Source organism: Patella vulgata, chromosome 4 (genome assembly GCF_932274485.2).
Source record: "Patella vulgata chromosome 4, xgPatVulg1.2, whole genome shotgun sequence".
NCBI classification, from domain to species: domain Eukaryota; kingdom Metazoa; phylum Mollusca; class Gastropoda; family Patellidae; genus Patella; species Patella vulgata.
The window spans coordinates 40,539,178-40,561,486 of record NC_065882.2 but is presented as its reverse complement, the minus strand read 5'-3'; the positions used below and the strand labels follow the sequence as shown (position 1 = coordinate 40,561,486).

The 22,309-nt window shown below is 35.4% G+C and overlaps 1 protein-coding gene across 1 annotated transcript; it reads right to left on the bottom strand.

Moving 5' to 3' along the window:
- Positions 1–1,140: 1,140 nt before the first annotated feature.
- LOC126817889 (uncharacterized) lies at positions 1,141–2,743 on the bottom strand. The gene is made up of 2 exons (XM_050545059.2): positions 2,096–2,743; positions 1,141–1,795 (listed from the first exon to the last, which is right to left on the bottom strand). The coding sequence occupies exons 1-2, from the start codon at positions 2,446–2,448 to the stop codon at positions 1,432–1,434; spliced, it is 717 nt and encodes a 238-aa protein (XP_050401016.1). The 5' UTR covers positions 2,449–2,743; the 3' UTR covers positions 1,141–1,431.
- Between the last annotated feature and the right edge of the window lie 19,566 nt (positions 2,744–22,309).

Sequence of the window (22,309 nt, the reverse complement as noted above, 5' to 3'; positions counted from 1 at the left end):
GCAAGTTACGTGATAGACAAAAACTACAAATTGTGTTATGAAAAATACCACGGCGCTGTATCATTTTATATCCATCCGAAAAACGAAGACAGTAATTTATTCAGGAATATTACTGACACAAATTTCAAGCCGGAACGTGAATATGGAAAATTTTCCGAACGGTGTAGCTGTAGGCCTACCTGTTATTAAAGGTAATGGGCTATTGTGCGAGTTTATGCCAACGCCATTCCTCAACATTATCGCCAGGCATCAAGTTTTTTTTGTGTAACTGTTTGAAGTTTAACTAGTTTAATGAGAAAAACCCTAAATTATGTAGCCATGAATAGATTTGTTTCCATTAAATAAAAATGAAAGTTACTAAACCCTTAGTCCTTCTGTGGTGTACTGGCTTTATATGTACTTCCTTTCCTCTGATCGTTCTGCGCTTCGCTTGGAAACTATAAATATTATTATTATTGGTTGGGCCTGCGTGTCACCTGAAGGACCCATATGATCACGTGTCACACAGGCCCTGTGGGCCTGTGCTTGGAAAATGTTTGTTTCGGACACTGATGGCGACCAAAATGATAATCGTAATAGTAAAATTAATCCGAGAATATTAACCATTTTGTTTTATCAAAATGGCGACCAAAATGACAATTCTGTGTTTTTATCACCGTATATTGTAACCGTGTCATTTTATATGTTTTATTAGGCATAATGGTTGTAGCATCAGGGGTCGACTGGACTGTATCCTCCATCTTGTTTTTTAAAATGGCCACCAAAATGGCAATTATTGGAGTTCTTATACTTGGTACTCGTGTAATATATCATTTTAGAGGTTTTCGGGGTCCTGAATACAAAAAACATGGTGTTGGGTCGATGCAACGAATATTTATCATTTGACATATTCGATGATTTTATGGTCACCCATCAGTTATGGTCACACCTTGCAGGGTAGGATATACCAATGAAACGACGGTATTCAACACCTTATGCTATCAAGTATAAGAAAAGAGAACATTTTTCAACAGACAACAGTATGCTAAAAACTCTCATAAATTTAATAAAATATAATAGCAAATTGTATTATAATGCATCACAAATTACTAGTATTTTTAATAAAATATAATAACAAATGGAATAATAATAACACTCGAAATAGGATGATTTGTAAAAGAAAAGTAACTCAAGCACTGGAAATGTGGCCATTTAGATGAGCCAGTTCATTTTGCTACGATACGGTGGGGTGCGGAATCATTTAGCTATTGGGTCGGCCACGTTTCGCTGGTGGTGGAACAATATCACTGTTCGTGGTTCGACCGCGACCACAACCACGTTTCGCTGGTGGTGGAATATTCTCCATGTTCTTCGTTTGACCACGACCACGGCCAAGACCCTGTTTCATTGGTAGCTGATTATTTGTGGTTTGACCACTACCATGCCCACGTATCAACGTATCAACTCGCAATCGATCATCTCGTCATGGTTTTGGTTTTCATTAATATGGTGAGGTAATAAGGCGGTCGGCCCTAGGCATGTTCTGTCTGTTATCTCGTCAGGGTGTTCGTTGATATGACAGGGTTTTTCGACTGTCGGTCGTGGACATGTTGCATCTTGGGTTTCATCAGAACAGAATTCACAGATTTTTTCAAACAGGTACCACTGTCTTGCAGCCGTTAATCCTGGTGGAGGGATTATTAATGGCAAGTCTGCAGTTGGGACAACATTAACATCTTTCAACAGACAAACTTCAACCTCATCCGAGTCTCTGTATTCCTTACAAAAAACAACTCCTGGATTTTTGTGACAGAACCTGAAAATATCAAGAAAAATCATCTTACAGACTTAGTGATTGGGTTTGCAAAGCCATAAACAATACATCCAGTCTACAGAAAGAAATTGCAAGACATGTAAGAACAGGGATAAATTATTAAGAAATGAAAATTCAGATGTTTGAATAACAGACCATGGGTTAAGATGGCGTATTTTTCAGTCGTTCGGAACCACATAATACCACATAGTTATTGTGAATAAAATTAAAGATTTCTTGAACGTTCAATGAGCATATTTACCACCACCGATGTCAATGAGAAATTGAAAGAAAGAAACATACCTGAAGTGATATTTCTTTATACCAATGACAGCCTTGTAGGTTTCATTGAATTTTTGATGCCAGTTATATTGCTGGACAATATTTTCCTCCCCATCCATTGTTGGTTGAGCCAAGTTAACATCTGTTACTGTGCTTTGTTGTACTACGTCAGCTAACTCGGCTACTGAACAGACCCTGGATTTCCGGAATTTTTGTTTTATCAGGCCAAAACACCAATCCGGTGAAAATTTGGTATGACCAGTAATCAAAAAATTTAATGTTATAGACTTGTGTAAACCGTGGATCACCCTCCACGCTAGATAAGACAAGACAAATTTGTTTTTATTTTGTCCTGTGCAATTATCACAGTGCATGTCCAAATGTCTCTCACCCAATCCATATGCCTCATAAAAGTAATGAAGATAGCTAATGTCTACAATGCGTAAATGCTCTTCCTGTTTTTTTAGTTTGGCTGTCTTCACTATATCGGGCAGATTGGCGCTACGGTAAACTTAGTAGTTATTTTTTGGGCAAATCCAACACAGGTCTGTCATCGGTTTTGCCTGGACGATGAATGGTACCAGTGTGCTCCGGAGTTGACGAAAACTTGATATTTTCACAGCACAGTGACCTGCAAACGAGATTGGCGCTACGGTAAACTTGGTAGTTATTTTTTTGGCAAATCCAACACAGGTCTGTCATCCGTTTTGCCTGGACGATGAATGGTACCAGTGTGCTCCCGAGTTGACGAAAACTTGATATTTTCACAGCACGGTGACCTGCAAACGAGAACACATCCTTAGTAGATAAATTATGAAAAGGTGATCAGTGAAAAGAAAATAGAGAAGTGAAATGGAGCATGGAATTGCTGAATATCGGACACCAAATTGTATTACTTGACACCAGTCGCATTTCCTTTTTGGGTACGTGTGTGTGGTGGTGGGGGTGTATATGCCTATTGCAATTCACAATCAGTGTTATGCTGTGACCACTGACCTGAACAGTAATTAAGTTTATTCATTAATCCATACCTGCTACTGTCATTCCAGATCTATAGAGACGGAACGCGGACACCTTGGTTGTGTTAGTGGGCAACAATTTCATCATAAAATCTTTGTAGCCTGGAATGCGACCTGGCAGGATTATGGCATGATCTTCCGCGTAATTTGAGATGAATTTGACCACTCGCTGTATGTCGTCATGACTAAGATAGCGGGCTGTTTTTCTTCTTCCACCACTCTTTTTCACCTTTGGTGTAAGGCCATGCTTTTTATACCAATCAATGCAGTCAGTAAGATGATTCAGGGAAATGCTGAAAATAAAAAGAGTATGACATAAAACTATGTTCTTCATTTTTATGCAGGTGGGGTGAGATAAAGCTGAAATGAAATGAAAATGTGCTTAACCTTCTACTGTTCTGCTCCGAACTGGGCTAATGAATACGGACATACACCATACAGTAAGCTGTAAGAGAGGTTTTGCACGGGCAGCGGCGCTACGGTATGCTCTTCTATCGAATTCTACCTGCAAAGGGATCTTTTATGTGCACGCAAATGTGTACACGGGACCTCGTTTTTTTGTCCCATCCGAACGACTAGGCAACTGTCCTTGCCACCGTGGTCCCAAGATAAAGCTATGGTAATGACGTGTTTTAATATCTGATTGACTTTAGATTTATACACAGTGTTGAAGGTCATGAGACGAAGACGCCTATTAATTTTCAGCAATTTCTGATAATTACTGCCAGAGTTATGGCCCTTGATCACTTTGAAAAATCTTGTGGACGCTCTAGAGGCTACAGTTAATATCCGATTGACTTTAAATTTATACACAGTGTTTGACAGGGTTCGTACGCTTCCTGGAAAACCTGGAAAGTCATGGAATTCCACCTATGAAAATTCCAGGCCTGGAAAACCTGGAATATGAGTATCTTATCATGGAAAGTCATGAAATTTTCACCTCCGTCCAGTAATCACCCTTTCTCCGAAATTTGATCCATTTATTCAATTTGTAAAACTTATACGAAAGAAAAGCATGGTAGAGAAAAATAGATCCAAGAGTAGACAAACTTTCGTACCGTAGTCTTTTTTTTTTTCAGACGCAACAGTCATTGGCTTGACAATCAATTTTTGGGCTTGATAATCCGGACTATGTCCTGTAGCAGTCTCACAGACTTGGCTGAATTATCTCCCTTTCAGTTACTCGTCTGCTAGTCAGAGTTCAACTAGTTGTGTTTTTGCTTTCGAATAGCGTGATGAATTCTGTTTGATATACCCAAATACAATATTAAAATGCCCGGTAAATGTACATTTCAAGACTGTTGGATGACAAAAACCGATTTCTGTTCATGGTTAATGTGTGACAAAACTAATTCACGAAAAGCCCGATGTTGCGCATGTCAGAAGTCTTTTGATATATCTAATATGGGGGAAGCAGCTGTAAAGAGCCACATGAAGGGCGAAAAACATTTAGTTAATTACAGAAAATTAAAAGAGTGTGGTCAGAATCCTATTGGTCAGTTTTTTGTCCCATCTTCAGGTCAAACAGGGGGTAGTACAACTGAACTTTCAACAGAAAGGTCTAGTTCACGTTGTGATAGTTTCGGCACTAAAACCGAAAGTAGGAAATCCCAATCATTGACTTCGTTCATTTCAAAGGAAGATACAATAAAATCCGAGATATTGTGGACTCTGCACAATATAGAAAACCACCACTCATATAAATCAAACGAAGGCATTGATAAATTATTTAAGAAAATGTTCCCTGATAGCGACATTGCACAGAAATTCACCTGTGGAGAAAAAAAGATGGCCTATTATTGCAACTTTGGTTTAGCACCCCATTTTTCAGATTTGCTAAAAAACAGTGTGAAGAATAAAGATTCTTTTGTACTCCTTTTTGATGAAAGTTTGAATATCAAAACAAAAAATAAACAGCTAGATATACATGTGAGGTACTGGGATAGGGATAATGTGATACCTCAATACTATAACTCCAAGTTTATTGGCCATGCTGCATCACATGAACTTTTAGAACATTTGACCGATTCTGTTCAAGATTTGAACCTGTCTAAACTTGTGCAAGTGTCTATGGATGGACCTAATGTTAATTTAAAATTTTGGGATCTCTTTTCTGATTATATACAAACTAATTATTCTAGTAAAGTCTTGAATATAGGAAGCTGTGGGCTCCATATTATTCACGGTGCATTCAAGGACTTTTCTTCAACTTCTGAGTGGAATCTTGACAGTTTGTTTAGAAGTTGTTACATATTGTTCAAGGACACCCCTGCTCGCAGGGAGGACTATGAAAAATTAATAGGAACTGATAATCATGTTTATGCTTTAAAGTTTTGTAAACATAGATGGTTAGAAAATCTACCAGTAGCTTTAAGAGCTCTTGAGATCATTCCATTACTTGGAAAATACATTGATCAAGTTAACAAGAAAAAAATAACCAACCCCAAAACAGAGTCATATAAAACGATTGTGGAAATGTTAAAAGACCCTCTTTTAGAAGTTAAAATAAACTGTTTTATTTCTATTGCACAAGAAGTTACCCCATTTTTAACCTTGTATCAGACTGACAAACCCATGATTCCATTTCTAGCTGAGGACTTGTATCTGCTGTTGAAGGGGCTAATGGGAAGGGTGATTAAATCAGATGTACTAAGTAAAAGTGGGGGTACTGCTTACTCATTACTGAAGATTGACATAAATGACAGAAATAATCAGTGTGAAATAAAGAAAGTTGACATTGGATTTGTGGGAAATAAACTATTGAAATCACTTGTGTCCGACAAAAAAGTAAACGAACAACAATTTCTCGACATAAGAGCTCAGGCAAGGGCTTCAGTTATCAAAATGATTTCTAAAATCCAAGAAAAATGTCCCCTGAAATATACACTTGTGAGGTGCATGAAATGTTTAGATCCTAGGCAAATGTGTAATGACAAAGATTTTTGTGTAGAGAAATTGGAAAGAATACTTGGCATTCTTGTTAATCATAAAAAGATCAATGAGTTAGAATGTGACACAATAAAACATGAATTTTCTACATTTTTGACCCAAGATTTACCAGGATATTCTTCTTTGTTTAACGATTTCAATTATAAAGAACAACGAGTTGATAATCTTTTCTATAACTGCTTCTCATCAAAACAACAATATAGTAACATTTGGTCTGTCATTCAGTTACTTTTAATCTTGTCATATGGACAAGCATCTGTTGAGCGTGGATTTTCTGTAAATAAAGAGGTCTATAAAGATAATATGGACGAAAAATCTTTTATTGCGCAAAGACAAGTCATAGATCATATTCAGTCTGTTGGGGGAGCTTTAAATGTTGACATCAATAAAAAACTAGTCATGTCAGTCAGTTCTGCAAGTCAAAACTATGTCATTTTTGGATAAACAAAAAAATGACAGAGAAAAGGAGAAACTTTCATTGAAAAAATGATCCTTGTTAGAGGAAATTGATGAAATGAAAATTAAAAAATGCAGACTTGAAAGTGATTCAGGAGCTTTATTCAAGTCTGCTGATGACTTGGCCAACAAGGCAGAGTCTGTTGGTTCTGTTACTGAAATCAGACATTTAATTGCAAAATCCAATAGCCACAGAGAATCGGCAAAAGTCAAAGAATCTGAACTGGACAAATTGGATTTATTAAAAAATTAAACGAATATAAGTCAAACTAATTTAGTTAAAGTACTGGACATTGTTTTGTTCTCTGTTCTATTTTGGATTAATTTGTTTACAGTGAATAATTGAACTTTGTTTAAAGTACTTGATGCTTTATGATAACTTTTACTACTCAGATTGTAGCCCGACTTTTATTTGGTAATTTAAGTGAATACTGTTATTAATAAAAGTTTCATAATTTGCAAGAAGTTGATTTCTTTGCATGACGATGTAGATTAGCTTATTTGTGCAGATTTAATTCAGTAAACATGCATTGACAAACTTCAGTGCAATGCTCTAATTTTGGTCCTGGAAAATGCTCTTTTTGGTCCTGGAAAGTCATGGAAAAGTCATGGAATTTCATTCACATTTTAGTGTACGAACCCTGGTTTGAGGCCATGAGATGAAGAATCAATTGATTTTCAACGATTTCGGATAATTACTGCCAGAGTTATGGCCCATGATCACTTTGAAAAATCTTGTGACGCTCTAGAGGCTAAAGTTATCATCCGATTGACTTCAGATTGATACACAGAGTTTAAGGTCTTGAGACGAACGAGTATATTGATTTTCAATGAATCTTTATGACTTGAACAGCTAAATAAATCCATGATGTTAAAAAGTTTCATATATACTAAACGTTAGCATGGGGCAGAACTTTATAAAAACCAAACAAATTCTAATGGTTTTTTGATAATTACTTAATGAGTTGTTACTCTAAATCAGATTTGAATGTATTATAAATGTTTCATTACCGAAAAAAGTAAAAATATGCAACAACTCTTGTTGACTGCCCGGACGATATAGCTGTTGTGGGCGTATGTTTCGTTGCCTGGCAACCTGTCTTTGGATTTTTTTAAAACAAACTACATATATGACAAATATATGACACTGCTTAGACAATTCATAATAGAACGAAGATTGCTGTTTAAAAATTATTTCACATGATAAAAAAAAAATCTGGAACATGTACTTTAAAAAAAAACAAAAAAAAAACAGAATAAATTTATAATAACAATTAAAGATGGATAATCTTGAAGTAATTTGTTATGCCCAGAACAAATATAAATATTTTAAATTTGGTATATTTGGATATATGGGGGCTTCAGATACCTAATCTGCAATCCTAAATCAACATTTTAAAATTGCAAAAGTTTCAAATTGGAACAACATTGACTTGGGTTTCCCAGAAATTTCTATAGTTAGCCAACTTTTGTGGAAAAATTACTGTAGTTTGTTGATAATTACAGCTGAACTATCAAGTAATAAAAAGAGATCAATGACAAATGATCTATTAAAATTCAAAAATGTTATTACAAGCTTCTTGAAACTATTTGAAGGTAAAAAAAAATCAGATTAAAGCAAGAAAGCAGCATTATAAACTCTTGTAACAGGCGGGACAGACGAGACAATTGTGACAGACGGGACACATTTAAAATACAATTTTCACTTTGTTGATTCATGTTGGATCTAATTAATTATATGTTCTGAATCAGCCATATAAAGAAGGAGATAGCTATTATTGTTTAACTTTGAAATATTACCTAATTCTGGTAATACAGAAACTTTTTAGTTTATTCTGTGACAGACGGGACAATAATGCCAATTTGGACCAGGTCAAACCATTTTTATACGCCCACATTTTCATGTGGACGTATTATGCCGTCACCCCTGTCCGTCCACAATTGTTTGTGGACTCTCTACAGGTCACAATTCTTATCCGATTTCGACGAAACTTGAAATATAGGTTTATCCCCAAAAGATCTCGGCTGTTTTGGATATTGGCATGTATCGGATCGAAACTTCATGGATTATGGCCCCTGATTGTACGAAAAATCACGTTTTTAGCTTGTGGACCCTATAGAGGTCACAACTTTTATCCGATTTTTGTTGAAACTTGAAATGTAAGTTTATAACCCAAAGATCTCAGTTCCTTTCGATATTTGCGCATATCGGACAGTAACTTCCTGAATTATGTCCCCTGATTGTACGAAAAATCACGTTTTTAGCTTGTGGACCCTATAGAAGTCATAATTTTTATCCGATTTAAAAAACCGTTCTATTATATCACCGTTACACCCTAAGGATGACTGAGATCGAATTTCGTGAAAATCGGCCCAAAATTGACAGACAAAATGGCCGCCGTTCGTTCCCAAATAGCGTAAGAATATGGTATATCAAGGTTGTGGACCCTATAGGGGTCACAATTTTTATCCGATTTTGTTGAAACTTGAAATGTAAGTTTATAACCCAAAGATCTCGGTTCCTTTCGATATTCGTGCATATCAGACCGTAACTTCCTGAATTATGGCCCCTGATTGTACGGAAAATCACGTTTTTAGCTTGTGGACCCTATAGAGGTCATAATTTTTATCAGATTTAAAAAAACGTATTATTTTATCACCGTTACAGCCAAGGACAACTGAGTTCGAATTTCGTGAAAATCGGCCCAAAATTGACAGACAAAATGGCCGCCGTTCGTTCCCAAATAGCGTAAGAATATGGTATATCAAGGTTGTGGACCCAATAGGGGTCACAATTTTTATCCGATTTTGTTGAAACTTGAAATGTAAGTTTATAACCCAAAGAACTTGGTTCCTTTCGATATTCGTGCATATCAGACCGTAACTTCCTGAATTATGGCCCCTGATTGTACGGAAAATCACGTTTTTAGCTTGTGGACCCTATAGAGGTCATAATTTTTATCCGATTTAAAAACCATATTATTTTATCACCGTTACAGCCAAGGACGGCTGAGTTCGAATTTCGTGAAAATCGGCCCAAAATTGACAGACAAAATGGCCATCGTTCGTTCTCAAATTGCGTAAAAATATGGTATATCAAGGTTGTGGACCCTATAGAGGTCACAATTTTGATCCGATTTTGATGAAACTTGAAATACATATTTATAACCCAAAGATCTTGGTTCCTTTCGATATTCGCACATATTGGATCATAACTTCCTGAATTATGGCCCTTGATTGTACGAAAAGTTGCATTTTTAGGATGTGATCCCGCTAGATGTCACAATTTTTATCCGATTTAAAAAAACGTTTGAATATATCACTGTTACACCTTTAAGATTGTTGAGTCTGAATTTCGTACAAATCGGACCAAAACTACCGGACAAAATGGCTGCCCATTGTACGCAAATATTGTACATGTGGTATATCAAGGTTTTGGACCCTCTAGAGAGAGGACACAATTTTGATCCGATTTTGATGAAACTTGAAATGCATTTTTATAACCCAAAGATCTTGGTTCCTTTCAATATTCATGCATATCGGATTGTAACTTCCTGAATTATGGCCTTTGATTGTACGAAAAATCACTTCTTTTTTGAGCTCGTTCTCTGTCCATCTCTTGCAAAATGTGGGCGTATCTTGCATGGCAACTGCTTGTTAACTTTACGTTTGCAGAGAAATAAACGATTTTTATCAAGTCACTTTTCATGGTTTTTGGTCTATAAAAATAGCAATTATTATTTGATTTTCATAAAATTTTCACCATGTGATGTCTTATGCCATTCATGATTTCATAGAATTAATTTAACATTTTCATTATCACATTTTTTTGAAGTGAGTTATATTTATTATTCGTTTAACATTATGATATTTGACTCCAATGGACATATATAGATTGAATCAATACGATCATATAAATGTCCAAAAATTGCTTCTAGCATCTTCCCTTGTCGAGAAATATTCAATTTTGTCAGGATCACTTTTTAAGATTTTTTTTCGCATTTTAATTTCCCATTAGAAAGTCAGCTAACTTTGCGGTAAGTTAGTAACAAATTTTGTCAGGATCACTGTTTTGACATATGTAACAAATGTATCAACAGAATTGATATTGATGGGTTTGATTGATTCTATGTCCATTTTATAACACGTCTGCTATGATTATGTGGAAATTGTTTCACGGTTCCATTGGTACCGGAAGTGACATAAGTTCAAGGGTAACGTGGCATCGGTGAAACCTGTCATTACTGCATCGCTGTTCTCTAGTTTTTTGTTAAGATTGTCAGCTTGAAAGATACTTTAACTTACCCTCCACTGCACAGTTTATTACTAGTTTACATGATACAAATATGCCACTATCATCATTTTCTACCCTTATTTTATTACAACAGAGCAAATTAAATTTAGGCTAAATCCTAACTATTTTTTAAAACTGACCAACAACTTTGGCGCCTGGTATTTTGGTGATAATGTGAAACAGATAAAATATCAACCCAATTTAAATAACTTAAACATAATTATATTGAAAAAAAAATGCATTGAACTTCCTCCTTATCGTTTTATTTTTGTTCAGGTCTGGAACATTGGCATGGAATTAGCCAAAAGTGACACCATTTGATGCGTAATGTCACTTTTGACTAGGTCAAACCAATACAAAATTCTTACTTACTGTCACCAGAAATTTTGGAAAAAGCTGTATTTATAGTCCTAAAAACAAATATTTTATTCAAATGAGTCGTATTTGTTATTTGTTTTAAATGTTGATATTTGATTCCAAGCAACAAATAGAATGAACCCATACGATCATACACATATCAAAAAATGGTTTCTAACTTGTTCAGTTGCGGAGAAATAGACGATTTTAAACAGGTCACTTTTCAAGTTTTTTGGCCCTCAAAAGTGTTAATTATTATTCGATTTTCATCAAATCTTCACCATGTGATACCTAATGCCATTTACAATTTCATACAAGTAATTTAAGATTTTCATTTATCACCGGAAGTAATCACTGGTAAATTGGTATCGTTTAAACTTGCGTAAATGACGCTAATTTCTGTGCTGTGTTCAAATATTCGTAACTAAAGTTGAATTTCTGCTAATAGTGTTCAATTTGTACTTGTATCCAATTTAAATCTCAATGTTTAACTTTGATTACTAAGCATCTAATTAAATAGTGTTTAGTTTGTCGACACGTGTTTAATAATAAGTGCCCGGCTTAATTATCACGACTGTTCAATAATTAGTTGGCCCGTTCAATTTCCAGAGCTGTGATTAAAATTAGTCAAGGTGTCCAATTACCCAAGGTGTTCAGTTTTGTTGTCAAACATCCAATTTCACGTGCGATGTTCAGATATTACGATGTGTTTAGTTGTGGGTCATCGTTCAGTTTTGCCGCTGAATGTCTATTTTACCGCACAATGTTAAATTCGCTGAACGGTGTTTAAATACTGTAATAAGTGTTAGTTTTAGTACTGACCTGTTGCGATATGGATACGTTGAAATATTTTTCAGGATTCATACGACGTCAGGTATCTGTATGCCTGTCGTTGTCAGGGGATTACTTTTCATGATCACTAAGGTGAAACAGATGTTGGATTTTTAACAGCGACGGGACAAAGCAAAGGTTCCTTGAGATGCACATAACGTTTTGTCCACAATCATAAAACGTGTATCTATATATCCATTTAAAACAGTATTTGCCACACTGACATAACACATCCACGAATCTCACGCATCTGATTTATGTGTGTTCGTGTTAACTCCCTGCCCTGATTAAATGGCTTTCGATTGTATCCAATGTATATTTTGGGACACAATAACTCTCCTCCTAATTGACTTAGAATGTTCAAACTTGGTGTAGGTGTTTATTAGGTCAATGCCTTGATGGAGGTCGAAGATGAGCATTTTCTGCTTAGGGTAAGCAGAGATAAGCAATTTGATCAGTTGATGCTTTGGGACATTACCTCTCATTACCAAACAAACAACCAAGATGGGACAAATAAGCCCAGGAGAATGTTTGACTGTCATCCTCCCTTTTCTCGCTACAGTTGCTGGGAAAAAAAACGCCCATTCTAATTACCATCTATGAATTCAGGACTATATTATTATTGAGTATATAGTTAAACAAACGGAAAAATCCACATCCACCTACCATGTGCCAGAATTGAAAACTTAATTTCAATTAGTTAGGCCCAAATTAGATTACCCGAGCCACTTATATATGAGAGGAATAACCAAAAATGGTTGGTTTAATAGGTGAATTTATTTCCTTGATTGTCGCTCAACTTGTCGCCGAGGTGAGCATTTTACACGATTTGTTGCCGACGAAGCGACAACTTGGGCAATCATATCAAACATGTCTGATATTGGCGACCATTGCCACGATGGTCACTGGCGACGAAAAATCGCTAGCGACCGAGTGAGCACACCAGGCAAGTTTTTGATTTTTCATCGTCAGCGACCGAAATCGCCAATGTCGTCGCGTATTATGCGCCAGGCTTAAAGGAACCTCTTTGATTTTCTGCAGCCTGTTTGAAACTGCTAATATTCTCTACACCTTGGTAATATTCTAACTTTTCACACTTGGTTATGGCAAACCTGGATACCTTGCCTTAATCTCCACCCTGGTTTCTAAGGCAATCACCAAACCCTGGTAAAAACCCACCCCGGTAAAAACCCACCCCGGTAATCCCACCAAAACCTAAACCCTGGTAAAATTTTACTGGGGTCCACAATAGTATATAGAACCTCACTAAGTGAGATTAATCAGTCTGAAGAGTTCAATACGAACGAAACTAGTTACTGCTAAATAGGGATATCTGGTCGCATTGTCTATTTTATCTACTCTTTTTATTTGTACCTTTCAGTGAAACTCCTAAACGGAAAAAGAAGCCTTCACACCTAAAAAGAAAGCCTGGTATGCAAAGTCCAAAATTTGGTGTACATGTTAATGGCATATACAATAATGTTCGCAATGACATAGATCGTAAACCTAGACATAGACGTCGTAAATCCCAGCGAAAAATTTCCTTTCTTTCCCCTTCAGATGATGAAATCATTCCTCAAGGTAATCCCTATAATATGTTTCTTCCTATAATCAAGGGTTGCAACGATACATGAGAAATGTTGGCACCCTTGACAGTTTATAATATTTTCAGTGACAAATATTATCATATTAGTGACATCTTGTGGTTGTGTAATCATATTATTTGTATTGATTCAACCCTACTGTATAATTTAATAGGAATGTTCGATATTTTGATATAGTAGTAGAATGAATTAAGAGAGAATCTGCTTGCTGTATTCAGCATTATGTGACTCAGTATGTCAAAATGAGTAGGAATTTGCGTTATCTAATTTTAAACTGGAGACAAAATAAGTGAAAATATTGATTTTGATTGAAATTGAGATTTTCACAAAAGATGAAAATAGCAATAAAAGATTTTAGAACACCTTTATTTGGACGTTTGTAACAGTACCGTATTCTTAAATCTGTCCTATTTCTTTTGAAAAATTCTCAGCGAAATTAGTTGTTTTTCTTCGCTTGCAGCGGGACGACCAATCATTCCTCTTGCATAATAATAGGCATCGTTGTTAAGCGGAGAATCTCTAGTTTACAAATGTGACCAAAATATTGCTGATGAATTAATTTTGAACGGATACAATCGAGTTTTAAAACCTCTAAAAGCTAGTTTGCTAGTCAACGAAACACACGCCCATAGCAGCTAAATCGTCTGGGGAGTCAACAAGAGTTGTCACATATTTTTACTTTTTTCGGTAATAAAACATTTATAATATACACTAAAATATGATTAAGGCTAACAACTCATTAAGTAATTATCAGAAAATCATTAAAATTTGTTTGGTTTTTATAAAGTTCTGACACATGCTAACGTTTAGTATACGAAACTTTTAATATCATGGATTTAGCTGTTCAAGTCATAAAAATTCATTGAAAATCAATATACTTGTTCGTCTCAAGACCTTAAACTCTGTGTATCAATCTGAAGTCAATCGGATGATAACTTTAGCCTCTAGAGCGTCACAAGATTTTAAAAAGTGATCAAGGGCCATAATTCTGGTAGTAATTATCAGAAATCACTGAAAATCAAAAGGCTTCTTCGTCTCATGACCTTAAACATTGTGTGTATAAATTTAAAGTCAATTGGATATTAACTTTGGCCTCTAGAGCGTCCACAACATTTTTTGAAGTGATCAAGGGCCATAACTCTGGCAGTAATTATAGGAATTCGCTGAAAATCAATAGGCTTCTTCATCTCATGACCTTAAACACTGTGTATAAATTTAAAGTCAATCAGATATTAACTTTAGCCTCTAGAGCGTCCACAAGATTTTTATACGCCCACATTTTCATGAATCATGTGGACGTATATTGTTGTCGCCCCTGTTTGTCCGTCCATCCACAATTGTTTGTGAACACTCTAAAGGTCACAATTTTTATCAAATTTCAATGAAACTTGAAATAAATATGTTTATCACCCTAAGATCTTGGTTCCTTTCGATAATGGCATGTATTGGACTGTAACTTCATGGATTATGGTTCCTGATTGTACGAAAAATCATGTTTTTAGCTTGTGAAAACTGTAGAGGTCACAATTTTTATTCGATTTGGTTTAAACTTGAAATGTATGTTTATAACCCACAGATCTGAATTATGGCCCCTGATTGTACGAAAAATCGCATTTTTAGCTTGTGGACCTTATAGAGGTCACAATTTTTATCTGATTTAAAAAAACATTTGAATATATCACCGTTACACCCTAATCTTAAGGACCGAAACTGACGGACAAAATTTCCGCCCCTCGTTCGCAAATAGTGTCAAAATATTGTGTATCAGGGTTGTGGACCCTCTGGAGGTCACAATTTTCATCTGATTTTGATGAAACTTGAAATGCATGTTTATAATCCAAATATCTTGGTTCCTGTCGATTTTCGTACATATCGAATCGTAACTTCCTGAATTATGGCCCCTGATTGGATGAAAAATCGTGTTTTTAGTTTGTGGTCCCTCTAGAGGTCACAATTATTATCCGATTTAAAAAAAAACGTTCGAATATATCACCGTTACACCGTAAGGTTTGATGAGTTTGAATTTCGTGAAAATTGGACCCAAACTGCCGGACAAAATGGCCGCCCCTTGTAGGCAAATAGTGTAGAAGTGTGTAATATGATGGTTGTGGACCCTCTAGAGGTCACAATTTTTATCCGATTTTGATGAAACTTAAAACATTTTTATATCCCAAAGATCTCAGTCCCTTTTGATAAATTGCACATTTCAGGTCATAAATTTCTGGATTATTGCCCCTGATTGTACAAAAAATCCTGTTTGTTTTTAGCTTCTTCTCTATCCATCTCTTGCAAAATGTGGGCGTATCCTGCCTGGCAGCGGCTGATTAAAATACTGGTAGGTTTTCTTGGGGCCCATTACGAGTGTCGGATATGTTTTTTTTTATACGCCCACATTTTCATGTGAACGCATATTGCCGTCGCCCCTGTCCGTCCGTCCACAATTGTTTGTGGACACTCTACAGGTCACAATTCTTATTCGATTTTGATGAAACTTGAAATATAGGTTTATCTCCAAAAGATCTCGGTTGCTTTCGATATTGGCATGTATTGGACCGAAACTTTATGGATTATGGCCCCTGATTGTACGAAAATCACAATTATTATTGTTACACACAGTTAAACATCAATAAATGTTGAGTTCGAATTTCGTAAAAATCTGACCAAAACTGCCAGACAAAATGGCCACTCCTTGTACGCAAATAATGTAAAAGTATGTAATAATAAAATCAAGGTTGTGGACACTCTAGAAGTCACAATTTCTGTCCTATTTTGATGAAACTTGAAATGTATATTTATAATCCAAAGATCGTGGTCCCTGTTGATATTTGCGCATATATCAGACCATAACTTCCTGGATTATGGCCCCTGTTAGTACCAAAAGTCTTTTAGCTGGTGGACCCTCTAGAGGTCGCAATTTTTATCCAATTTTAAAAACATTTAAATTTATCACCATTACACCATAATCAAGGTTATGGACCCTCTAGCCAGGGTTGTCGGTAATTTTTCACAGTTGATTGTCCAATTTTGCCAAATTTGATTAGCAAATTTAAAAATTGATTAGCAGTTTTTCAGTTTCAACGTAAAACACCTAAATAACAAGATATTACTTTAATTCATAACAAATATGATTAGATTCCATTCTGACTATTCTTAGATTTTTTAGCACTGCCATAAGTACTTGTGACAGTTTGTGAATGTGATGTAGACATTTAGTTAGGTCTTATGTGACTTCCAAAACCTCACTCATTTTAATTGTTATTTTTTTGTTACGTTAGAAATCTTCGTTAGAAAACAATTTCATCTGCTTTTTATCGTGTATTACTATTTTTGTGCAATCGGGCGCACCTCCATTAACTAGACACACGCGATATAAATATAAACAAATAATATTTTTTACGGGAATTTTTACTTTGATTGATCATTTTACAGTACGTTAACATGTATTTATTTTATTATATTTTATTTACAATACGTGGGGGATACACTGGATTTATTTCTTTCAAAATGAATATGATAAAATTACTTGTTGTCTCGCAACGTGAGTGGTACTACTTGATTCCCTATTTCCGGTTTAATAGTCCCTATTCATAGAGTTATGTCCCTGTGTTATATAGTATTGTGTCTGGGTAGTTCGAGAAGAAAATGTCACATGGAGAATTCAGTTTTGTTTATAAAATTTTATTCAACATTTTATACAAGTTGAAAGTGTTGAGTAAGCCTTCTAGTCTTCAAAATGTGGATTATTCTTGTGTCAATATCCAAAATGTCAGGCATATTAATGATTCGCTGTAACTGCGAATCAATAACGTTAGATTTTAATTTTTGGTTAGCAATGGACAAAATATGTATCGCAAATTGCGCTGTGATACTGGTTGTTGGCAGCCCTGCCTCTAGTGGTCACAATTTTTATCTGATTTCGATGAAACTTAAAATATATCTTTAAATCCCAAAGATCTCAGTCCCTTTCAATATTTGCGCATTTCAGACCATACCTTTCTGGATTATGACCCCTGATTGTACGAAAAATCACTTTTGATTTTTGCTTGTTCTCTACCCATCTCATGCAATATGTGGTTGTATCTTGTCTGGCAACCACTGGTACATTCCTTCAAGAGATACTACATACAACAGTACACTTTTCAAGTTAATTTTTTCATTATTGGTGGATGAGTCAATCTGATTAAAACACAGCGATAGGAAACAAATCAAAGCAAATGTATTTCCGAATACCAAACTGGAAAAACGCTGATTGGTTAATTGAATTACTAATGTCATAGATCAGTGGTTCTCAACCTTTTTTTGCCAATGGCACACCTTGGAAAACATGAAAAATAGCGGCACACCTGGCTAAATATGAAAAATATTTGAATTCTGCAAATAAAAACATGGCCAGTCATAGACAGTATACACCAGTGAATACACAGTGTTTAAGGTCTTGAGACGAAGAAGCCTATTGATTTTCAGCGATTTCCAATAATTACTGCCAGAGTTATGGCCCTTGATCAATTTGAAAAATCTTGTCTACATTCTAGAGGCCAAAGTTAATATCCAATTGACCTTAAATTTATACACAGTGTTTGAGGTCATGAGACGAAGAAGCCTATTGATTTTCAACAATTTCCGATAATTACTGCCAGAGTTATGGCCCTTGATCACTTCAAAAAATCTTGTGGATGCTCTAAAGGCCAAAGTTAATATCCGATTGACTTTAAATTTATACACAGTGTTTAAGGTCATGAGACGAAGAAGCCTATTGATTTTCAGCGATTTCCGATAATTACTGCCAGAGTTATGGCCCTTGATCACTTAAAAAAATCTTGTGGATGGTCTAATGGCCAAAGTTAATATCCGATTGACGTTAAATTTATACACAATGTTTAAGGTCATGAGACAAAGAAATCTATCGATTTTCAACGATTTCCGATAATTACTGCCAGAGTTATGGCCCTTGATCACTTCAAAAAATCTTGTGGATGCTCTAGAGGCTAAAGTTAACATCCGATTGACATTAAATTTATACACAGTATTTAAGGTCATAAGATGATGAAGCCTATTGATTTTCAGCGATTTCCAATAATTACTGCCAGAGTTATGGCCCTTGATCACTTTGAAAAATCTTGTGGATGCTCTAGAGGCCAAAGTTAATATCCGATTGACTTTCAATTTATACACAGTGTTTAAGGTCATGAGACGAAGAAGCCTATTGATTTTCAGCGATTTCCGATATTTGCTGCCAGAGTTATGGCCCTTGATCACTTTGAAAAATCTTGTGGATGCTCTAGAGGCCAAAGTTAATATCCGATTGACTTTAAATTTATACACAGTGGTTAAGATGATGAGACGAAGAAGCCTATTGATTTTCAGCAATTTCCAATATTTGCTGCCAGAGTTATGGCCCTTGATCACTTTGAACAATCTTGTGGATGCTCTAGAGGCCAAAGTTAATATCCGATTGACTTTCAATTTATACACAGTGTTTAAGGTCATGAGACGAAGAAGCCTATTGATTTTCAGCGATTTCCGATAATTACTGCCAGAGTTATGGCCCTTGATCACTTCAAAAAATCTTGTGGATGCTCTTGAGGCTCAAATTTATATCCGATTGTGTTTGAGGTCATGAGACGAAGATTCCTATTGATTTTCAATGATTTCCGATAATTACTGCCAATTACTTCAGATTGATACACAGAGTTTAAGATCTTGAGACGAATAAGTATTTTCATTTTCAATGAAGTTTTATGACTTGAACAGTTAAATCTATTATATTAAAAGCTTTGCATACAAAACGTTAGCATGGGGCAGAACTTTATAAAAACCAAACAAATTCTAATAGTTTTCTGATAATTACTTCGTGAGTTGTTGCTCTTAATCAGATTTTAGTGTATTATAAATGTTTCATTACCGAAAAAAGTAAAAATATGCGACTGCTCAGACGATTTAGTTGCTGTGGGCGTATGTTTCGTTGCCTGGCAACCTATCTTTGAATTTTCTTAGTGTGCAGTTCAAAATTTCGCGGCACACAGGTGTGCTGTGGCACACTGGTTGAGAATCACTGTGATAGATCGAAAAGCCTGATGTGACCTCCCACTAACATCAGTCAGATCTTAATGTAGTGGACGCCATCAAAAGTATAAAAAACAAAACAAAATATAGATCTGTGAGTGCAATAATTTATAACCTGTTAATATAAAATCTAATACCAATTTTATTTTTGTGCTAATGGATTATTATTAATATAATAACAGATATTTGTATTCCTGCCAATACCATTTCTGGAAATGCTGTTAATTTGACACCAAGGTAATTTTATTCTTACTGTTGCATTTTGTAACCTTTTTATACGCCCACATTTTCATGTGGACGTATACTGTCGTCGCTCCTGTCCGTCCGGGCATCCGTCCGTCCGTCCACAATTTGTTTGTGGACACTCACAATTCTTATCCGATTTTGATGAAACTTGAAATATAGGTTTATCTCCAAAAGATCTCGGTTGCTCTCAATATTGGCATCTATCGGATCGAAAATTCATGGGATTATGGCCCCTGATTGTACGAAAAATCGCGTTTTTAGCTTGTGGACCTTATAGCGGTCATAATTTTTATCCGATTTAAAAAAACGTTTTAGTATATTAGGGTGACCCATGTACTCACAGAAATACAGTCCACCGCTGATAGTTCGAGACTACCACTGAAGCGTGCGCATTCGCCGTGCCGAGACCAACTTTCTGACAGTATGATACTATAAATAGCCATGGCACGTGCAATTCTCTACAAATCTATCAACTATTACAGCCGTAAAAAATTTATTCTTGACGATTTTGAATAGCAGTAAAATTAAGCTTCTTGGTTATTACCGCAGATTTAGAAATTACGTTCGTTTCATTTTTTAAATCGCTTTATCATTAACTGTACCGTTAAGAGCGGCATCTTTTGGTTTAGTACAAATAATATCTCTGAATCACTCGGGTTAGACAGGAACATGATACTAGCAGTAGTTTCATTTTACTTTCACAAGCTTCTTAAAACGATTGTTGAGCTACCTAAATTCAATTTCTTGTTCTAGCTTTCTGTTATGTTTCGTAAAAAAGTAGTCTTGATTATCCCGACCTGTCAATCAGACGTAGAATGGTCGATAGACTGGTTAAGCGAGACTAATTTCAAAACAAGGGCACGTAACCTATCTTTTACTCGAAAGTGTCTGGATGTTATGGACGACTCTTGGAACCGGTTTTTAGTCTATTATTTATACATGATTAATGGTCATAGCTTATTAAGTACAACATGATAGTTTATTTAGTGACTATAATTGTGTGAAACTGATTTGAGGCTTGGCATATATATAAATATTGTGGCGTAATTGTCGAGATATATGGAGATATTTATTTATGGTGGGTCACCCTAAGTATATCACCGTTACACCTTAAGGATGGCTGAGTTCGAATTCCATGAAAATCGGCCCAAAACTGACTGACAAAATGGCCACCCATTGTTCTCAATTAGCGTAAAAATATGGTATATCAAGGTTGAGGACCCTATTATTATAGAGGTCACAATTTTTATCCGATTTTGTTAAAATTTGAAATTTAAGTTTATAACCCAAAGATCTCAGTTCCTTTCGATATTCACGCATATCGAATCGTAACTTCCTGGATTATGTCCTCTGATTGTTCCAAAAATGGCATTTTTAGCTTGCGGATTCTCTATAGTTCAGTGGTACGCACGATAATTTGTAAATAAATTAAACCCACAAAAAAGATCAAACATATAAATAACTGCAGTCCGACTATGGTACGAAGTACAAAACACGTAGTATTCATCAATACATGAAATACGTAAGAATGCATATGGGTCACTTTTCAGTATTGGGCACTTTTCGAATGCCTTAATATAAATTTGATTTATAATTAAAATTTTGATATTTCAAATATTTCATTCGTTTCAATCCATGCATCAATACCTGCAGTAATATTATAAATAAAACTGGTTCAGTGAATATTTTTTTAATTTTTTTATCTATCAACAATTGTCAAAATTGGTTATTTTCAACCTGCAAAATTGTGACATGGAAATCTGAACCTTTTCCTTCCATGATTGCCAGTATTACAGGCAAAGAAATGAAGCATGCTGACTTTTAATGAAATACATAATTGTTCAAATCATCATTTAAAACCATATTTGACACTCCGCTGTTTGTTGATTTTTTTTTACGTTCATCTGACTATGAGGTTGCGCACGTTACCTTTCGTGTCCGTAAAATATTTAAAAATTGTTTTTGTGTTGGAAACCGCAATGGCCCGATAAACCTACGAATGTTATTTTAGAATGTTGAATTCGGTCGTTCTAAAGAATATACCGTTGCATGACAAGCCAAAATTATAATGTAATGAAAAAAAAACAACGGTCATTCATTGATACATTTATTCGTGTCCTATTTTCATTTGTAACGTCGGTAAAACATTTACTTCCTTCGATCACCCATCCATCGCTGTAAGCCGTCTTTTGTTTCTAAAAATAGATATTTACGACATTGCCGGTAGTTTTGTTTACTTGGAATCACGTGATGACGGCAGAAGCATTGTTTCATCTTTGGTCTTATTGTGTCCCGCCAGGTGTGAAAGCTGTAACGTCGGTAAGAATTGTGAGTATACATTAACAAATTCCTAATAAGTTCAAAGAACAATGTATGTTATGAAAAAAACAGACGATATGATGGAAGATAATTACCT